The 18,197-nt window shown below is 44.9% G+C and overlaps 1 protein-coding gene across 1 annotated transcript in view; it reads left to right on the top strand.

The window, feature by feature from the left end:
* The window catches only part of DENND1A (DENN domain containing 1A), a 509,944-nt gene that overhangs the window by 287,771 nt on the left and 203,976 nt on the right, over positions 1-18,197 (top strand). Inside the window, 2 exon segments of the mRNA XM_053908275.1 lie at positions 420-520; positions 17,384-17,429. Of these exon segments, the coding sequence (XP_053764250.1) occupies positions 420-520; positions 17,384-17,429 (147 nt within the window).

Genomic DNA, 18,197 nt, shown 5'->3' with positions numbered 1-18,197 from the left:
ATAATCGGGGCAGGTGGGGGGAGATTTCTTTTGAAAAGCAAGCTCTTACTAAATTTTAATTAGAGTGATTGGATTAGCTTACAATTTTAAATATGTTGAAAATTATGTATTTAATTTTATTGCTCAACTCCAGTGAGAGCATCTCCTTACTTTGATTTTCTTTAAATGTTTGAGAAAGACACACACACACACACACACACACACACACACACACACAGGAAGAGAGAATGAGTGGGGGAGGGGAAGGGGGGGTGGACAAAGTATCCGCGCTGATAGCAGAGAGCCCGATGCGGGGCTCGAACTCAAGAACCACAAGATCATGACCCGAGCTGAAGTCGGATACTTAAAAGACTGAGCCGCCCGGGTGCCCCCTCACTGTGGTTTTTTAGCTCTGATTCTTTGATTTGTTTCTGTTGCAGTTGACTGCCTGCATCCACGGGTCTGCCGCGATGCTCTACCCCATGTTCTGGCAGCACGTGTACATCCCCGTCCTTCCTCCACACCTGTTGGACTACTGCTGGTAAGGCTGCTACTCCCCCTGTCCTCTGCTGTTCCTTCTCTAGGAACTGATGAGGATGTTAGGTCTGTAACTTGTGATGCAGCTGGTGACTAAACTAGAAATAGTAACTGGAAAATGACATGGATTTTAGACCATGTGATTACATGGCCCTTTTGTTTCCAAACTGTTCTCATCTATGTAATGGCATTCTTAAAAGTTCAAGGCGGTAGATCGTACTTCCCATTTCTCACTTTGGGGAAACCAAAGCACCAAGTAGTGGTGTGATTTCTTCCCCCCAAGGTGGACTGGGGACTGGTGAGAAGAACACTTGAGGTACCCAAGGTCTTCACGTTTCGGCCATACCCTGGCACATTCTGTAGGAGTCGCTCTGGCTGTGGTTGGGGAGCACAAGCCAGACTTCAAAGCCCTCTGCACTTCTTTGACGGGAGTTTCGCTGTTCAGGGGAAATGTATTTTAGTGGAAGGCACACGGCCTTAGAGTCCGCTCTGCCACCTTGGGGGAGTCGCTCAGCCTAAGACTTTGTCTCCTCATCTGTAAAATGAAGTTGTGCCATAAATAATATATGAAGATAAATGATACAGCAGAATAAAGGACATGATGTAGAAAACCTGACTCATGGTAGGCACTCACAAAATGTTTCTGCAGATGCATTGTCACTATCTGTCCTCCACGGATTACCAAAAAAGAGTGTGTCTGTAACTGATTTGGGTCTGTTTTTCTTCTGAGTAATTTCTTTCTCTGGTGTAATGTTACTAAAGACATTGTCTCCAGACAGCTCAAGTCAGCAGACGTTGATAAGGGAGCACTGTACACGTATAGGAAAAAATACCGCCTGAGAGAAATTAAGAGCTTCAGGAGGAAAGGACCCATTGAGGGATCACAGCCCTGTCACTTAAGAACAGATGATTTAGGGGGCACCTGGGTGGCTCAGTTGGTTGAGTGTCTGACTTCAGCCCAGGTCATGATCTCCTGGTTTGCGAGTTCAAGCCCGCGTCAGGCTCACTAATGTCAGCGCAGAGCCCACTTTGGATCCTTGGTACTCCCCTAACCTCTCCCTGCCCCTCTCCTGCTCACGTGTGCGCACGCTCTCTCTCTCAAAAATAAATAAACATTAAAAAAAAAAAAAGATGATTTAGGATACTTGCCATCAGTTCAGATTGAGTCCAGGTCATAATTCTTGCTTGGGTTCTTCCAGCCCATTTTGCAGTCCTGTCACTGAAAAGGTTCGTCGAGGTAGTCAAATTGTCCTGGGAGCTTAAAGGTATTCCGCAGGACTCCTAATCTGAATGTGTTGTGCTCGCTCTCATCCCAGCAAGTCATGTGTACAACCAAGATGTAACTCAGAGCCATCAAGTAAAAATCAGTCACCCTCTCCAGGGCAGTGCAGGGCATTTAGTACCTTATCAAGGTAGGTGTTTTTATCTGTGCCTTTCTCCCACCTCTTAAGAAATTAAGGGACTGTCCCTCTGCTTAGACTTGCCACTTCCTCTTGAGCTTCTAAACCAACTCTCTTGGTTTTCCCATTCTGCCACATATCTCAGAGGAGAGGACTGTGTTTGCTGTCTAGTAGTTTGTTGTTGTTTGAGTGAAAGACTGGGGAGCTGGGTGGAGGAGGACCGTGAGGCTCTGAAAGGAAGAAAGAGGTAGGGGGAGTGAGAGGGGGAAAGAGGACAAGACACAGAGCCAGGGGAGGTGGAGGAGGATGGTGAGGGGAGTAGATGGAAAAGGTAGAAAGGGACATGTGTTCCCTAAGACTCACACAGTGAGTCCCAGTTTCCTTAGCACACCTCCTGCCCCCCACCATGTAATAGTGTCACAGGCACCTACTCCCACACAGACAGGGGGCCCCCTGTACCCATACATACGCACTGACATGGGTCCCTTCCCTGTGCCTGTGTCTCTGGTCCCACCCACCCGCAGACTCCCCCTGCACACCTCAGCCCAGGCACGTGCTCTAAGAAGAAGCCCTCAGGTTGTCCCTGGAAGAAACTCCCCCGTATGTCTTGATGCTGAGCCTCAGATCGGAGCACTGGTGGGCTTCTGAGTGCCGGTATTGGTAGGAGGGGGCAGAGTCATTGCAGTTCCTCTGCCTCCCAAATAGTACAACTTTATTTTTCCATTATTTGGGAAGCTTTGGTGGCTAAATTGTCAGCTAGCTTAAAACTAGCAGCTTACGTTCCCAGAACCGTGCAGAGAAAAATGCTTTGTCAGTTACAGCGATAACAGTAGCTGCCATTGTTGAACATCTCCTGTGCCCCAGTCTGTGATGTCACTTAATTCTTCTAGCAACCCCATAAGGCAGGTATTATTAGCTCCATTTCACAGATAGGTAAACCAAGGCCCCAAGAGGTTTAGTAACTTAGGATAGTAATAACTTAGGATATTCACAGATATCCTGTTCTGAGGACATTTCACAGATAGGTAAACCAAGGCCCCAAGAAGTTTAGTAACTTAGGATAGTAATAACTATCCAATATAGATAGTGTGTACTGTATGATTCCATTTTTATAAAAACAAACGTGTGTGCATATAAAACACAAAAATGTGGATATATGTACATATGTAGATGTATGAATGTGGATATATGTAGACACACACAGATACACACAGGCAGAAATCAAAGAGGACATACACCATGGTGTTAGCAGGGATTGGTGATGGGGAAGAGGGAGAAGATTGCTGTATGATTTTTGTTTTGTTTTATTCTGTTTCTCCAGTGAAAAAGTATGGTTTCCATAGCTTTACAAGTTTCCCTTTAAGAAAATCATTTATTCTAGCCAGTTGTTGTTTCCAGCCCTCCATTCTTGTTTGCTTAAAGGATTTATCGGCTGTATTGCTCTTTGCTGTGGAAGGTGATCCCAGATCGTCTTTCCAACTTCCTCTCTCACGCCAGCCCTCTCATGAGCTGTGGTAGCGGCCTGTCCGAGAGCGATGATGCCGACAGGTCTTCCTTAGGAGGGAGACTTGACAATGAAAACTATTAAGCCCTTGTCTCCCCCACCTTGCACTCCAAAAAATCCAAGTGAAGACTTGTCTTTTTCAGAGCCTGAGTGGGTTTTTCGATTAGGCTCCATCTTAGAGGTTTCTGTGTATGTGATCGCGGTCCCTCTCCTGGTCTCTTGTTTTCACAGTAGAACTTTTTTTGACATTTGACCAGAGGATGATTGCAGGCCAGTGGGGGTTGGTGTCTGTTTATTAACTACAAGATGTAAGAATGATGAAATAAAAGACCCCAAGAGGAAAAACAGATCCTCCATTCAAGGCTTGATTTGATCACCTTCAGCCTGCTGCCAACTGCTTTGGTCAGAAACTACAAATGTCCTGAAATTTGAGTCAATGCTAATAACTTTATTCTATTGTGCACGGTGACTTTCACCACTGTTGAGTTTAATCCTTGGTGGTAAGAGCCAGCAGGGATAACTAGCATTTTGAGTAAAGTGCTAGGAGCTTGAAACATGTAAATTTGAAGGAGGTTTGTTCCTCTGCAGATGATTTAAATGTTAAGTACGTCCCCATGCAGGGGATACACGAAATGGAATCTGAAAACTATTATCTCCTGTAGAAATGAACTCTCAATTTACTCACTGCACAGGAAGGGCAGATTCTAGTCATTTTCACTGCCAGCAGGTGCCCTTTCTATGCATAATAGACTTCGAAAGTGTAATTAACACATGAGGACCACTGCTGCCAGTTTTTCTTCAGGTACATGCTGCTCGGGGTTTTCAGGACAACAGTGTAGGCTGTAAGAGCTTTTTACATGGCACTTGAAGATGAGGTGTTCATTGACTTCTGGACAAAGACATGTTAAATGAGGCTGAGTCCAGATCCCGCTGTTGGTATCGCAAGTCATGGTGCTTGGGCCCAGAGCCCCCAAGAGCTCTAATGCAGCCTAGTGTAGAACAGAGGCCAGGAGCCCAAAGCTCTGGGATGCGGTGAATGTGTGGAAAGTATGATGCTGAAATCCCCGCAATTATGTGGACTAATTGCACATTCACAAATACAGCAACCAATTATCTGAGTTAACTTTAATTAGAGGTATAATCACAGATTTTAATTATCTGAATAAATCAGTTTAGTACAAATAGTCTGCCCTGAATATTTCCCAAATTAAAATTTTCAGCTCCCTTCCCATTTTTGGAGAGGGTGGTAAAGAAAGTGCTGAGGCTTTGGATTCGGACAGACCTGGGTTCAAATCTCAATTTCATCTCTTATTAGCTGTGTCACCATTAAAAATCTATTTTATCTCTCTGATCTGCGATATCTTTTTCTGTAAAGTGGGTTTAATTTACCTACTTTGAAGAACAGCTTTAGGAATCAGAGATGTTGGTCATCCAGTGGTACACAGGCCATTTAGTTCTTATCATGGTTATTATAAACATGGGACATGGATTTTTGGTTTCCAGAAGGTTTAACTCACATCAAACATTCTTGCTTCTGCTGCTTTGTGAGCTCAGGGGAAAACTTTATAATTCATCTTTTCTTTTTACCCCTCAGATTGTTTTTATTTTGATTTTTTTTTTTATTTAACTTGAGTTATTGTATGGTTGTTTTCATTTGCAGCTGTGGCATAAGAATGAAAAGAAAAGAAACAAAAGCAGATGGCAGAGAAAACGAAAGGAGTAAGACATTTCCAGCCCTTATGAATATTTAAAAACATGTGCTGCTGGTTCCTTTCTACTTTAGATCTGTACCATTTTCTTGACTTTGAAAGTGAAAATGAGAATGTTCCCCTACCTTGGCTGATGGCAGCCCTGACCTTGGCCAGTGTTGGGAGAGCCTGCCCATTTCTGGGACAGAAGGACTAACTTGCTGATGAGAATCTGCATTTCCTTTCATTATAATAATCACCGTCTCTTGAGTAGTGTGTACCAAACTCTTTATAAACACTATTGCAGATCTTCAAAATCAGGCCATAAAGTAAATAGTACTGGCTCCACTGTATGGATTAGGAAATTGAACCTCAGGGAGGTTTAGTGATTTCAACCACTGTGACACAGCTAAGAAATGGTAGAGCTTGCCCTTGAAATGTAAAGCCACCTCATGTTAAAGCTTTCCTTATTAATATCCTCCAAAGTTTTAGAGAGTAAGTTGCACCCATCACCAAGAGTTGGTGAAAAATTTTTTCATGTAGGCTCCTTGATAACTTGCTAATTATAGACTTACGTTGTTCATTCAGAAAACATTTATAGGACCCTTACTGTGTACTGGGCACTATGCTAATTAAATGTTGCTAATAAAAGGTCCCAATAGAAACCACATGGTATTTCCCACATAAATTCCTTTTTCTGCCTTATTCTTTCAGAAGTAGTCCTAAATAAGGACTCCAGTCAGGTCCCAAATTGAATTGTGTCTTTGGGTAATTCTGGACACTTGTGGACCCACCTTTGTGACAAAATATTTCCAGAGCAGATCAGGGCAAGTTCACGTTGTCCCCCAGGGGCCAGCCAGATCAAGAGCCACGTTAGTAGCTAATTCTGATGCTCTCTGAGGACACGGTTGAACCAAAAAGTTATATCCTATGTGTACAATTAAGGTGTGAATTTTGCACTTGTCTTTGTAAAATGCATTCTATTTCCTGACATTTCTAGAGGATTCTGTAAGCCGTTTTTCCACTCAGCTTGGGCATGCTCAGATTCTCTGTGAGAGATACCAGTTCTAGATCCTTTATCCATGCTGCCTGTCATGTTCTGAATCAGTCCCCACATGCTGCATCATGCATTCCGTCTAGAATTTTTAGCAGACGGTCTGAAATGTGCCAGGGTGCACGGTCCATGTGGGTGGAGGGCATCAGTCTGGACACAGCTATGAAGTGACTTCTGGATGACCGGAGCTAGGTCCAGTCGAATCTCTGTTTTCATTGATGCCATGAGATTTTGCATAGGGAGTAAATTGATTCTAAAGTTAGTGCGATTCTTGATATTCTTAGTGACAGAAATAAAAATCAATGAAGTGTGGTGTGGTGGAAACAGAAAAACCTGGCTTTGTTCTGACTTCCCCATTCACTAGCTTGAACCTCTCTGAACCTCTCTGAACCTCTCTGAACCTCCTTTCTCTTCTGTCAAACATGGATAGTAATTACTACTGACACAAAGCAGGTGTTCTATAACTAGTACGTACTATTTTTTGTTATTAATAACTACATATACGTATTTATAGTTCTATTAATACGAATGTATATAAATGGCCCAAGAAAATCCAGTCGAAATACACAACCCCCAGGTAGAATGGGAGTAGGTTAGGTAGACAGGTGTGGCTAAAATTCTCCTATCTATACCAAACCCTGGGATAGGTAGGTTTTGTTAAAGATTGAATTCTAGAGGCTCCTGGGTGGCTCAAGTTCGTTAGGCGTCCAAGTTCGGCTCAGGTCATGATCTCAAGGTCCATGAGTTCGAGCTCTGCGTTGGGCTCTATGCTGACAGCTCAGAGCCTGGAGCCTGTTTCGGATTCTGTGTCTTCCCTCTCTCTCTGCCCCTCCCCCATTCATGCTCTGTCTCTGTCTCTCAAAAATAAATGCTAAAAAAAAAGATTTTAAAGATTGAATTCCAATAAGTGAACAAAAACTGTCATTTCTATTGTGCAGCAAGTATTTATGAGTGCCTACTACAACCCTGGCATTGGGCATAGAAAGGTAGGAGAAAACAGTCCTTCACAAAAGAACTCAGGTTTCCAGGCAAGAATGGGAGAACAGATTTTTTTAAGCTAAGAAACAACAAGTCACCAAGACAGGGTGGAACACCACACCAGGAGCTCCTCTGGGAGCAGGAGGATGGGATAAGGGCCAGGGTTTCAGTCCCAGGTAGAACAAGCAGGGAAATGCACCGTGTGTGTTGGTTGAATAAAAGGAAATTACAGATTTCCAGATAAATCTGTTAGTAAGAATTGGCTGAACTTGACCCTGACATTTGAACAGAGAGGCTGAGTAGGAGACAAGTTAAGTTTTGGATCCAAATCCTGGCTCTGGTCCCACTGAATACATGTCTTTGGGTGAATCACATAATGTCTCCAAGCCTCAGTTTCCTCATCCACCAAAGTATAGCTAAAAATATGGTTGTCCGTGAAAAGCCTGACAACCAGAAAATTTGTTTGCTGTCCACATCAGAGCCCTACATCAAGATGCACGTGCATTTCCTGCAGCAGCACCCAAGACTGAGAACGCTGAGAGCCTTTGGAGGATGTTTTGGACAGTTTATGAGTAAAGTGTCTTCCTGGTGGAAAAATGGCAGAGAGAAGAGACTGGGCTCTTTGTATTATCGATGCTATAGATTCTGTAGGAAGGTAGGGTTCTGTAGGTTCTATAGGCTCAAGTTCTCCATTTGATGTAAACAAAATTTTTTAATATTTATTTATTTATTTATTTGAGAGAGAAAGCACAAGCAGGGGAGGGGCAGAGAGAGAGGGAGATACAGAATCCGAAGCAGGCCCCAGGCTCCGAGCTGTCAGCACAGAGCCTGACACGGGGCTCGAACTCACAAACTGTGAGATCATGACCTGAGCCGAAGTTGGACACTTAACCAACTGAGCCACCCAGGCGCCCCCCCCCCCCATTTGATTTTTTTAATTAAAATGTAATTCATATACTGCAAAAATTACCCTTTTTAAAACTCTGCAATTCAGTGGGTTTATGTATATTCCCAAGGTTGTGCAACCATCACCACTATTTCCAGGTCCATTAGATTTTTTTTTAATAAATATTTTTTAATGTTTATTTTTGAGAGAGCACAAGTGGGGGAGGGGTAGAGAGGGAGACACAGAATCCGAAGCAGGCTCCAGGCTCTGAGCTGTCAGTGCGGAGCCCGACGCGGGGCTCAAACTCACAAACCAAGATCATGAAACGAGATCATGACCTGAGCTCAGTGATCAATGGATCCTGACCTGGATCCATTAGAAATTTGATACATTCTTTATTGTTAGTAAGGTAGTTCATCCTTATTTTAAAACATACATTTTTTTTTTTTAACCTTCCACAAACATATCCAGCAGAAAGCAAATGTCCTGTGAAAATGAGCAATCCATGTAGGCGGTTGGCATCAGACCCTTTACTTGGCCCTTCCAAGGTGCCCCTGTTGGCCCAGACTCTAGGGATGCAGCGGAACAGCTTGTCCGGCCTCAGCATCGCGTGCCCGCAACGGGGCAGAGACTTGCAGGGTTAGAGAAGACATCGTGCCCCTTTACCACGGGATTGGCCCTTCCCCAGTTGGGGTGGGGATTGTCGGCTCACCCACCCGCCCTGCGGCCCTCCATCTCCTCTGCTGCCATATATACCTCTGAGCGGCAGAACCCGCCCTGCTGGGCCCACCTCGCCAGTCCCCGCCCTGCTGCCTGATGTGTTACAGGGCAGCACGGCTTGCCTCCCTTGCCCCGGTGTCTGACTGGCCTCCCTGGAACACAGCTGGCCCTGACCTCTGCTTATACGACCGAGCCTTGGCCTGGCTTTCCATTTCCTGAGACACATTCTGTGTCTGATTCCTCACTCCTCCCTGACATGGAGCCTGTCTTAGACCCAGTACTTAGAAAACTGTGGCGCAGCATAGCGGTCTCTATAGCAAAAAGATTCTAGACACGTTCCTGGACACCAATAGAGCAGGAGCCACAGTAGTGCCGTCGTGCCTCAGCAGTGGAGGAAGTTACCTCATGGCAGGACTCTGGGGACAAGTGCCCCTGCCTCTCTCCATTGTTGGGACAAGGGAGAGTCCGTGGGGCCACCAGCACAGTGCTAGGCTCAGCATAATCTCTCAACCAAAGTGGGTTTGTGATTGCCCTTAAATATTTGAAAGACTGAGAGGCCAGGCTAAGAAGTAATTGGATGCCGTGCATCTTGACATGTGACATATCTTAGTCCTGGAAAGACAAAAAGAAGAAATTTTCCCCACTTATTAGTTGCATTCTGAATTTTTACATTGACCAGAGGGGCTTGCTTTCTTTTGATTTATCCATAAACCTCTTTCACGCTCTCTCTTTCTCTCCTCATTTCTTTCAAACCTCCCTCATTCATTCCTGCATTTCTGTGAGAGTCTCACGGGCTGTTGGTGGATCCCAACTTGAGATTTCCCTTTGCATCTGGCTCCGGCTGTTATGGTTCTCATTGAACTCTCTGGGGCAATAGAGAGCCCTGTCTCCTGACCTTTTTTTTCTGTGATTAACGTCTCCTGCTGCAGCGGTCTTAGCCATGGAGCCCTGCTTGATGTTTTCCAAGTATGTCTCCTTCCGGTAGACTGAGGAGGCACAAAAGGGCGGACCACTTCAGGCTTTGATGTTGACCTTTCCAGGTTTTCACCCAGGCGTTATCTTTGTAGCTCATGTATTCGTTCAGGTTGGGTTCGGGGAGCTTAAAGCTCTGAAAGCCATCTCCCCCACCCCCCTCCAGGGTTACCCCAGGAAGCCACAGGGCCCCACTCAGAAGGGCACTGTCCCCTCTCCCCGCTTTCATGCATCAGCTGCAGCGATAGACATGTGTCTCGTTAGCAAACCATCTCTAGCGCCCGAACCATGCACACCCAGCTCCCTCTGTGCTCTGTTGTGAGCCCTGCGCTCTGGTTACCCAAGCACACATGAAAGTGGACAGTCTGAGCCTCCTCTCCCGGTCTGGGATTGCTCTTGTCCTCTCACGGGTCCTCATCCTGGGGTATTGCTCATAAATCAGGGACGGCGGGGTGGAAACCAGGCACGAAGTTAAATACCTTTTTCCCCTAAGAGAACCTTGATTAACTCATGGCATTTGTGCCCCTTCCACTTTTCAAGCCATATTTTCTGCCTCTTACCAGCTGTGACCTTTGTCGAGTCACTTAATCTGTTTGAGCCATAGATTCCTCTGTAAATTATGGAGATCAGCCTTTCAAGACTGCTGCCACGATGAAGTGAGGTCATCTGAGGTCCGCCCCACCACGCCTTGTTTGTTTCCTTATAGCACTTTATACACATACTCTAATACGCTTATTTAATGCCTACTCGTAACTGTAAATTCCAGATAGGCAGGGACCAGAACTGTTCTCTCCTGTGTCCCCAGCCCGATGTGATGCCTGACACCTAGTAATATTTGTTGGTTGACTGACCAGCATATGAAAGACAGTGAGCACATAATAAATGTACCATAAGATGTTAGTTTTCTCTTTTCTGTCCCCAGTTGCCTTTTTAAAATTCAAGCTCCTGAGCGGCTAGTTTATTTTTCTCTACAGACGCCGTGAATCCTGTTACGATCTTATTTTCCTGGTTGGGTGTCGGCAGCTGGAGTGTCACAGCCAAATTTGTGGCCCTCCCAGCCAGTGTGCGAAACCTCACCCCAGCTTGCGATTTTTCCCTTTGCCCCTGTTTCCTTTCCTGCTTTTGTTGCTGTGTTAACCTGCTTTAAAGCTTGTTTAGAACAAAAAAAAAGAGTATCAATTCATTTAAGGGAGTAAGGCTAACGGATTTATTCTGTGGAGTATCTGCTGGCTGTTTTATTTTTCAATTACAGTTGTCAAATGACTTTTTTTTCTTTAAGTTAGCATAATGGTTAAGGGAGGTTCATATTTAGCAGGAGTAGTATAAAAGACTTTGCAGTAGAGGGATTTGAGCTGGAATCACCATTAACTGTGACCATGGGCAGGTTTCTGAGAATCCTTTTTTTAATCCGTAAAATGGATGGTATAAATTGGATTCTTTGGGGGATTAAATGAGATAAGGTAGCTAAAGCCTCCCGCACAGCCCTCTGACTCCGGGAAACAGGAAACAGTTGGGTTCTCCTGTGGCTGACCATCTAGAATAACTGTGCAAATTAACCTGTGCTTTATGCCAAGTGGGCAACCCACACAGAAGCCTCTAAGAAGGGAGGTGTTTGCAACCACTGGGGTTCTGTGAGAAGTGGTGCTTAATGGGCACGCAGGTTCAGGAGGACCTGAAGGAAGAGGGCTTGAGGCCCAGGGGACACCGTATGACTAAGGGCTCAGAGGCAGGCTGGGAACAAGAGGATTCCTCTGGTGAGGGGAGGTGGGGATTGGCGTTGACGGGACATGATGTGACACGGCTGAGACCTGGTCCAGCTGCTGACCGGCCCTCAGAAAGCAGATTAGAAGAGAACTAATCTCCTTCCCTCCTCCTTCCACTGGCCTTGCCTAGGCTGGGCTTCTGGGAAACGTCTTGTCTCAGCAGAGCAGACTTGGGTTCTGGTCTGTTCTGTCATTTTGCCAGCTGTGTGACCTGCATGACCTTCACGTCTTCACCTTTATGGTGGCAGTAGCAGTAGTGCCTGCCTCACACTGCTGCCGCGAGGGGCCGCCGAGAAAATGCCTGGTGAGCCCCTAGCCTGATGCTGGCTGGCTCTCGGCGGGCATGCGGTGAACGGTGGCCGCTGTTGTCGACTCCCTGTGCACATTGGCCCTTACACCGGCCTGCACGCCATCCGTCGGAGACCAGAACTACGATCGTGTGCGCTCTCTGACAAGATGTGCTGTGAGGTCTTGGCTCGAGCCCTTTCTCCCACCTCTCGTCCTTTAACCTGCCCACCCATGCCGGGCCCCGCTGTCTCAGAGCAGAATTGGAAACCATTTGGCAAGCTGTATTTGCGCTTTTGTTTCTTTTCCAAAGAAGAAAGAGAAGCTCAAATGATTAAGACTTCTTTCAGAGTTTGCCTTTCCTTTGAAAGTAGTGGACTGAGGAAAGACTCCTGGGCTCCCCGTAGCCGGTCCGTCCGGGATGTGATTGAGGAGGTGTGTGCCTCGGAGAGGTCCACTGGGCCCTGCAGCATGCGAACTCCAGTGCTGACTTTGCATTTTTATGGGGATGAGCAAAGCAGTGGACCTTCCATCCCCCCTCCCCGCCCCCTCCAGCCCCAGGGGCTAGTAGCTGATTCCTTCCTGAGGTCGAAGAAGAGGTGTCTCTCACCTGGGGGTGGGGGGGGCCCCCCACCTCTCCGCGGGTCCTCCCGCCCCTCCCCCTTTGTCCTGGGAAGCTTTGTTTTGTGTCTCTGAGCAGCCAACCTTCTTTTATTAAACCTCACTCTTTTCCAATTAGTAGCCACTCACCTCAGGGGAACATAATTAAGAGGGCTCTAGTTGTCTGGAGAAGGGAATGAAACAAATTGTGGAAGTGCAGTAATCATGAACAGGGCCGCAGCACCATTCCTAAGTCTGCGGGAGCCATAGCGGTGTGGGGAATGAGCTCCTGCGTAGAACTCAGCTGTAAGAAAGGCCTGAGTTCATAGGAGGATTGGGTGAGTAGCCCCCTTGGGACATCAGCACCTCTTTTGGCTTAAGTACCAAGTGTGTTTCGGGAGACAGCATGGGCACAGCCATCCGACAGCCCCAGGTTGGAACATTGGTTCCAGGTTCACCGTTTACTAGCTGTGTGACGTTGGACAAATTACTTCACCTTTCTGAGGCCGTTTCCCAGTCTGAAAATGTGGATGATAGTGCTACCTTGCAGTGTTGTCTTGAGAACTGTGTGTAAGTAACGCCTAAAAGCGGCTGAGTTGTAGTAGCTCGATAAATATTAGTTCTTTTTCCCCTTAGTAGGATTCGAATTAAACATACCTCTCGGGTAAAGGTCACTGCCTTGACACCAGCTTCCCTTTGCAGGGAAGAAGGAAGGAAGAATAGTTTTTATTCTTCCAGAATGTAACTGATGAAGTCAGATACTGCAGTAATTCCCAGAGAACAAAGGCCTAATAGAGACGTACCCTGTGATGCTACTCGGAGAAGCACGATGCATCCCACGGTTGCTATCGGCCATAGGGTCGTTGTGACACAGTTGTCATGGCCTGCCTCTGTGTGAACTTGGTCATAGCTGTTAACATTATCACCGCTTTAATTATGTGCATTATTGGTTCTGCACATGTTGTGTCTAAATGCCATTTAAAATGGCTTCAACATCACACTTCGAATCGCCATTAAAATGTAAAGTCACTGTGAATGCCGAAAGGCACCAACAGCAGATAAGCATGGTGTTCATTTGCTGTTGAACAGATGTTTGCATTGCTGTGTTCTTGAGAAGCAACGGGCAAGTTCTTTTGGGGACCTAATAAAGGAAGACAGGTTCTAGATGAGGTTTGATTGTATCTTGTTCCTGAGATAAAAACACGGACATTGATGACCGAGTCACAAGATGATCCAGAATGGTTGAACTCCACATGTGAAGGAGTTTTTTAGGAGCGGCTTGAATTTATTTTGCCATATTTGCCTTTTAATGTATGCTCAAGAGGACTAAGTGGTTTTGAAAGTTTGTCATTCTAAGTGGTGAGAAAGTAACGAATTATAGTTTACTTGTGATTTTTTGCATTCTTGGTGGTTCTCTAAAACCAAGAGTAAAGGTTGCCTTCCTGCAAAAGTGTTAAGCAACTTACCGAACTCAGTACATAGACGGTGACCAGAGAGTGTGCTTGGAGTCAGACACCCTTGTGTTGAAGTGACGTGTATCAAGCACCTCACCTCTCTTCACGAAGCCGTGACTGTCCTCACCATGGCTTTGCCAGGTGCCCTTCAGAGCCGGGAACAAGAAACCATTCTTTGGGCGCTCAGAGAATGGGTCCAGTAGGACCTGCCATGTCAGGGACTCAAAGAGAACCCATCTGGACGTGATAGGTTACCGAGCCTACCACGTGCTGCTCCTGTGCCTGGCACTTCGTGGGTTATTGCAGTAGTCCTGAAGGATTCCCACCTTAACAGAGCCTGCCTGTTTATTTATTTATTTAAATTTTTTTTTTCCTTTTTAATGTTTGTTTATTTTTGAGAGAGAGAGAGAGAGAGAGAGAAAACAAATTATATGCACTCTAGAATTTCAAAGATAGATATATGTTCCTTATTTGTGGGCCATTGTTGGGTGAGGAAAATGTGAAAACAAAAGTACTGTTCAGGTGAGGTGATCCCATCTCCCCTAAATTTCTCCTTACCATAAAAAGACAAAGAAAAGAAGATTTCCAAAGAAAACGAGTCAGTATCTGCAGTAACTACTGAGGTTTATGGAGAACAGAAACTTTCAGGACCCACCTAGGATTACCCAGTTACATATTTGCCACATTGAGATGTTAAGCGGACTCTGGGTTTCTTTTTTCTTTTCTTTTCTGTTCTTTTTCTTTTTCCTTTTTTTTTTTTTTTTCCATTTTCCTCTCCCCACTTGGAATTTGTAATTAGTATCTTTGCCGAGTGAAATTGCAGTCAATTCAGGGAAGTATTTGAGGCTTTGTAAGCAAATGATGACAGTGTAAAAGGTATTTGTCCAAATTTGCATTTATACAAAAGCTGGGGCTGCTGTGATTTCAGAGTAAGTGTGCTTTCAATATTTTCTAAATACAGAGCTGCTGCAGCCCTAGCAATACTTGGCTAAGAAATTGCACTTCTATGATAGGCCGTAATTACTCTTTGGAAAATTATTGGGCTTAAAAAAAAATGCCTACCTAATGATACCTGAATGGTGAGTCTCACTTTGTCCCTCTTTGCACGTGCAGTCACTTCTGCAAGACTACTGTTCCTGTCTTTCAAAATATCGTTGATTTTTATTGCAGGACAAAAGGGCATGGCATTAAAACCTATGCATTTAAAATTCTAGAAAACATTTCTTTTTCAGGTAAGAGACTTGAGGTAGACGGAGACTTGCTCCGTATTTGTTTTCACCTTTTCCTCACAGTTGTTTGAATGGTCTTTTTCTGTACATTAACTCACCGGCTAGAATTTCAATTCTGAAATTCTGATGAAAACCCCACGTCATTTGTCAATTGCATGAGTCAATGCAGGAGCTGGAAAAGTTGCTAAGATTCGGTTAAATGTTACAGATTGGAGTTTTTCCTCCCTTCTATGTGTTAGGCTGTGCGGCTGGACAAATTAATAAGTGGCCATTTTTCTGGAATTCTCTCTTCCTGCTTCCTTTCATTACATTAGGCAAGGTTCCACGAGATGAGACATTTGCAGTCTTAAGACTTCCTGCCAGGGTTCAGACTTTGTATTTTTGACATTGAAGCTGTCGTGTTCCTGAAGCTACTTAATTAGAAACACATTCATTTCAGCGTACCCTGGAGAAAGCTTGGACAGCAGAGCCCGGCACACTGGGAAGTTCGAGTATTTGTGTAACTGGCAGCTAAACTAATGGTTTACAGTTTAAGGGGAAAAAATATCGCAGGGCATTTCCTTGCCCCTAGAAGCGAAGAGAAGCTGAATGTGCACAGCAGATACCTTTTTTAAAAAGGAGAGAGGAAGAAGAAGAAAGCACAGAAAAGACAACTCCACTTTCAGTGCAGTTGTGTGTATAATTCTTTCTTTGGCTATTATCAAACACAAAAAGTCTTCTAGAAGAATAGTTCCCAAACTGTGCTGCTAATATTCAAGTCTGTTTTACAGGCTCCCAAGATCTATTACTGCTGAGATCTGTAGTGAGGAGGACATTTTATATTCTGGGGAAGGATTTTTGCTTGAAGAATTTTATTTGTTGAATGGTAATGAGGGAATTGTGCCCTCTCTTATTTTTAAATGTTTGAGCAATTTTAAAATGCACATCTGATGTTTAAAAACCTTCATTCCCTATCGATTGCTTTCAGAATAAACCCTAAACTCCTTAGTATTCAAGTGGACGCACCCCTCTCCTTTCTCATTTCTACCCTTGTGGTTCTCCCGACGCTGTCCCCAAGAAAGCCATCCTTGTAGGTGCACTTCCGCTCTCCTGGCTGCCCCAGAGGGAAGGTGCCTGGTCCCCTTGGTTGGAGCCAGGTACCTTTCCTCTACGCCCACAGAACACCCTTGACCTTTCATAGGATGTGTCGCATACTGGAGAGACACTCCGTTCCTCCTCCTCCTTGACTGCCGTCCCCTACTCCCCAGGAAATACATGCATGGGAGGTGGGTCCCGGGGTTTTAGGTTCAGTATTATGAAGTCAGCGTGGCCCAGAAGGAGGAAATTCAGAGCCACCCCAGGTTTGCTGCTTCCTGTGTTTTGTGGCATTAGACAAGTGATTTCAGCTCTCTGGGGGCTATTCTTTCCTCTGTCAACTGGGGATAAAGCCTACCTGATGCCATTGTTGGTGTGGATTAAGAAAGATGAATTTGCAGTTCCTCACATAACGCCTAGCACGTTTATTATTGGTAAGTAGCATCATGATGTGATGCACACAATGTGTGCGAGCATGCTTGCACACACACACACGCACGCACACACACACGCGCGCTCCTGAAACCAAAGAAGGTCAATCCATAGTGCCCAGGTTTTAAGAGCTTTGGAGTTGGGTTCTCATCTTCTGCTCATTTGATGACTTAGGGAACCATTGCCCTGTGAATGAAGCAGTCGGAAGGGGCTTTTTGAATTGGGTGGTGTGTGTGCAGTCGGGGAGGGGAGGCTTGCTCGAAGTTCCCCATGTACTTAGGCCAGTCAGAATGGACAGTTAGATCACATCTCTTGAGGTCAGAAGGAAACATCAAATTTAAAAAAAAAAAATCAAGTCTTCTTTGAAACCTATTATACCTTGCGTCCAACCTTATTAACTGCTTTTTCTGTTGTAACTGTGGCGATTTGTTGTCACTAGTGTCCATTTGTGCCACGAACTCTACTAACCGCTTTGCGTGTATGTTCTCTCGTTCTGATCACAAGCTGCCAGTTTGATTCCGGTATCCCATTTTAAAGATAAGGCAACTGAGGCTGTGTGCTCACATGGGGCTACTTAGGGATTGACTCCAAGGTCAGTGCTCTTCCCACACCGCCCATGCTGCCTCTAATGCTGCCCACGTTTTGAAATTCTTCTGAAGTTTCTAGGCTTGGGAACAAAATGTCACATTAGGATTTTTGTTGTGAAAGGAAATGTAACTGTGCATACGTTTATTAAAACAGTTTTTCTCCAAATAGTGAACCATCTGTAATTTTCTGTCGGAAGCAACAGACATTAAAGCAGCTGTGTGTCTCTGTTTCTCTTCACAGTGCTCCCATGCCCTACCTCATAGGAATCCATTTAAGTTTAATGGAGGTAAGTTGGCGCCTTTCCTCCCCAGATCTCTCTACTCGCGGCTTTGTTTTGCTATGCGGCAGTGGAAAAGACACAGTCTCGGGATTCACAGCTCTGCACATGGGAGCGTGTCGAACCAACACCTCATGCTCAGCCCCCTCGCAGGTGCACAGAGCTGAGCATCCGGCGGAGGCCCTTTCCACTGGGCTCTGCTTTCCAGTGTTTTTCCGCTTTGCTTGGAGGTTGTCAGTTTTCATGGGTGAGGGAGAGAGGTTCAGAGAGGCAGGAGGAAAGGGAAGGGAAATTGTTTGCTTTTCAAAATGATGTTTATTATAAATCACTGTAACAGTACGACATTTTTCATTGTCAAAAACATGGTATAAAAAAGTAGGTAGGTATATAAAGAAGAAAGTTGAAAAGTGTCCACGATGCCATTATTTCAGACTCAACTACTATTAGCATTTTATTATTCTTCCTCCTAGTCTATATTCTGTGAATATATATTTTGTATAAATATGCATAACTGATATATATATGTATACATATTATATATATAGTTTTAGGTCTGTTTCACTTAATATTATGGCATGGAGATTTCTACATATTTTAATCCACTCTCAATATGAATAATTTTTAATTTGTTGCCTGTCCATCCACTGTTTGGATATACCACAACCTAACCATTTTCCTATAATTGTTGGACACTTGGGTTGTTTATCATTTTTCACTATTATAAATAGCATTTCAGTGAACATCTTTATGCATAAGGCTCTCTCCGCACCCTGACTT

The sequence above is a fragment of the Panthera pardus genome, unplaced genomic scaffold (assembly GCF_024362965.1).
Source record: "Panthera pardus isolate Hobbes unplaced genomic scaffold, ASM2436296v1 HiC_scaffold_20, whole genome shotgun sequence".
In the NCBI taxonomy this organism is placed as follows: Eukaryota; Metazoa; Chordata; class Mammalia; order Carnivora; family Felidae; genus Panthera; species Panthera pardus.
This window is presented reverse-complemented; position numbering and strand designations above follow the sequence as displayed.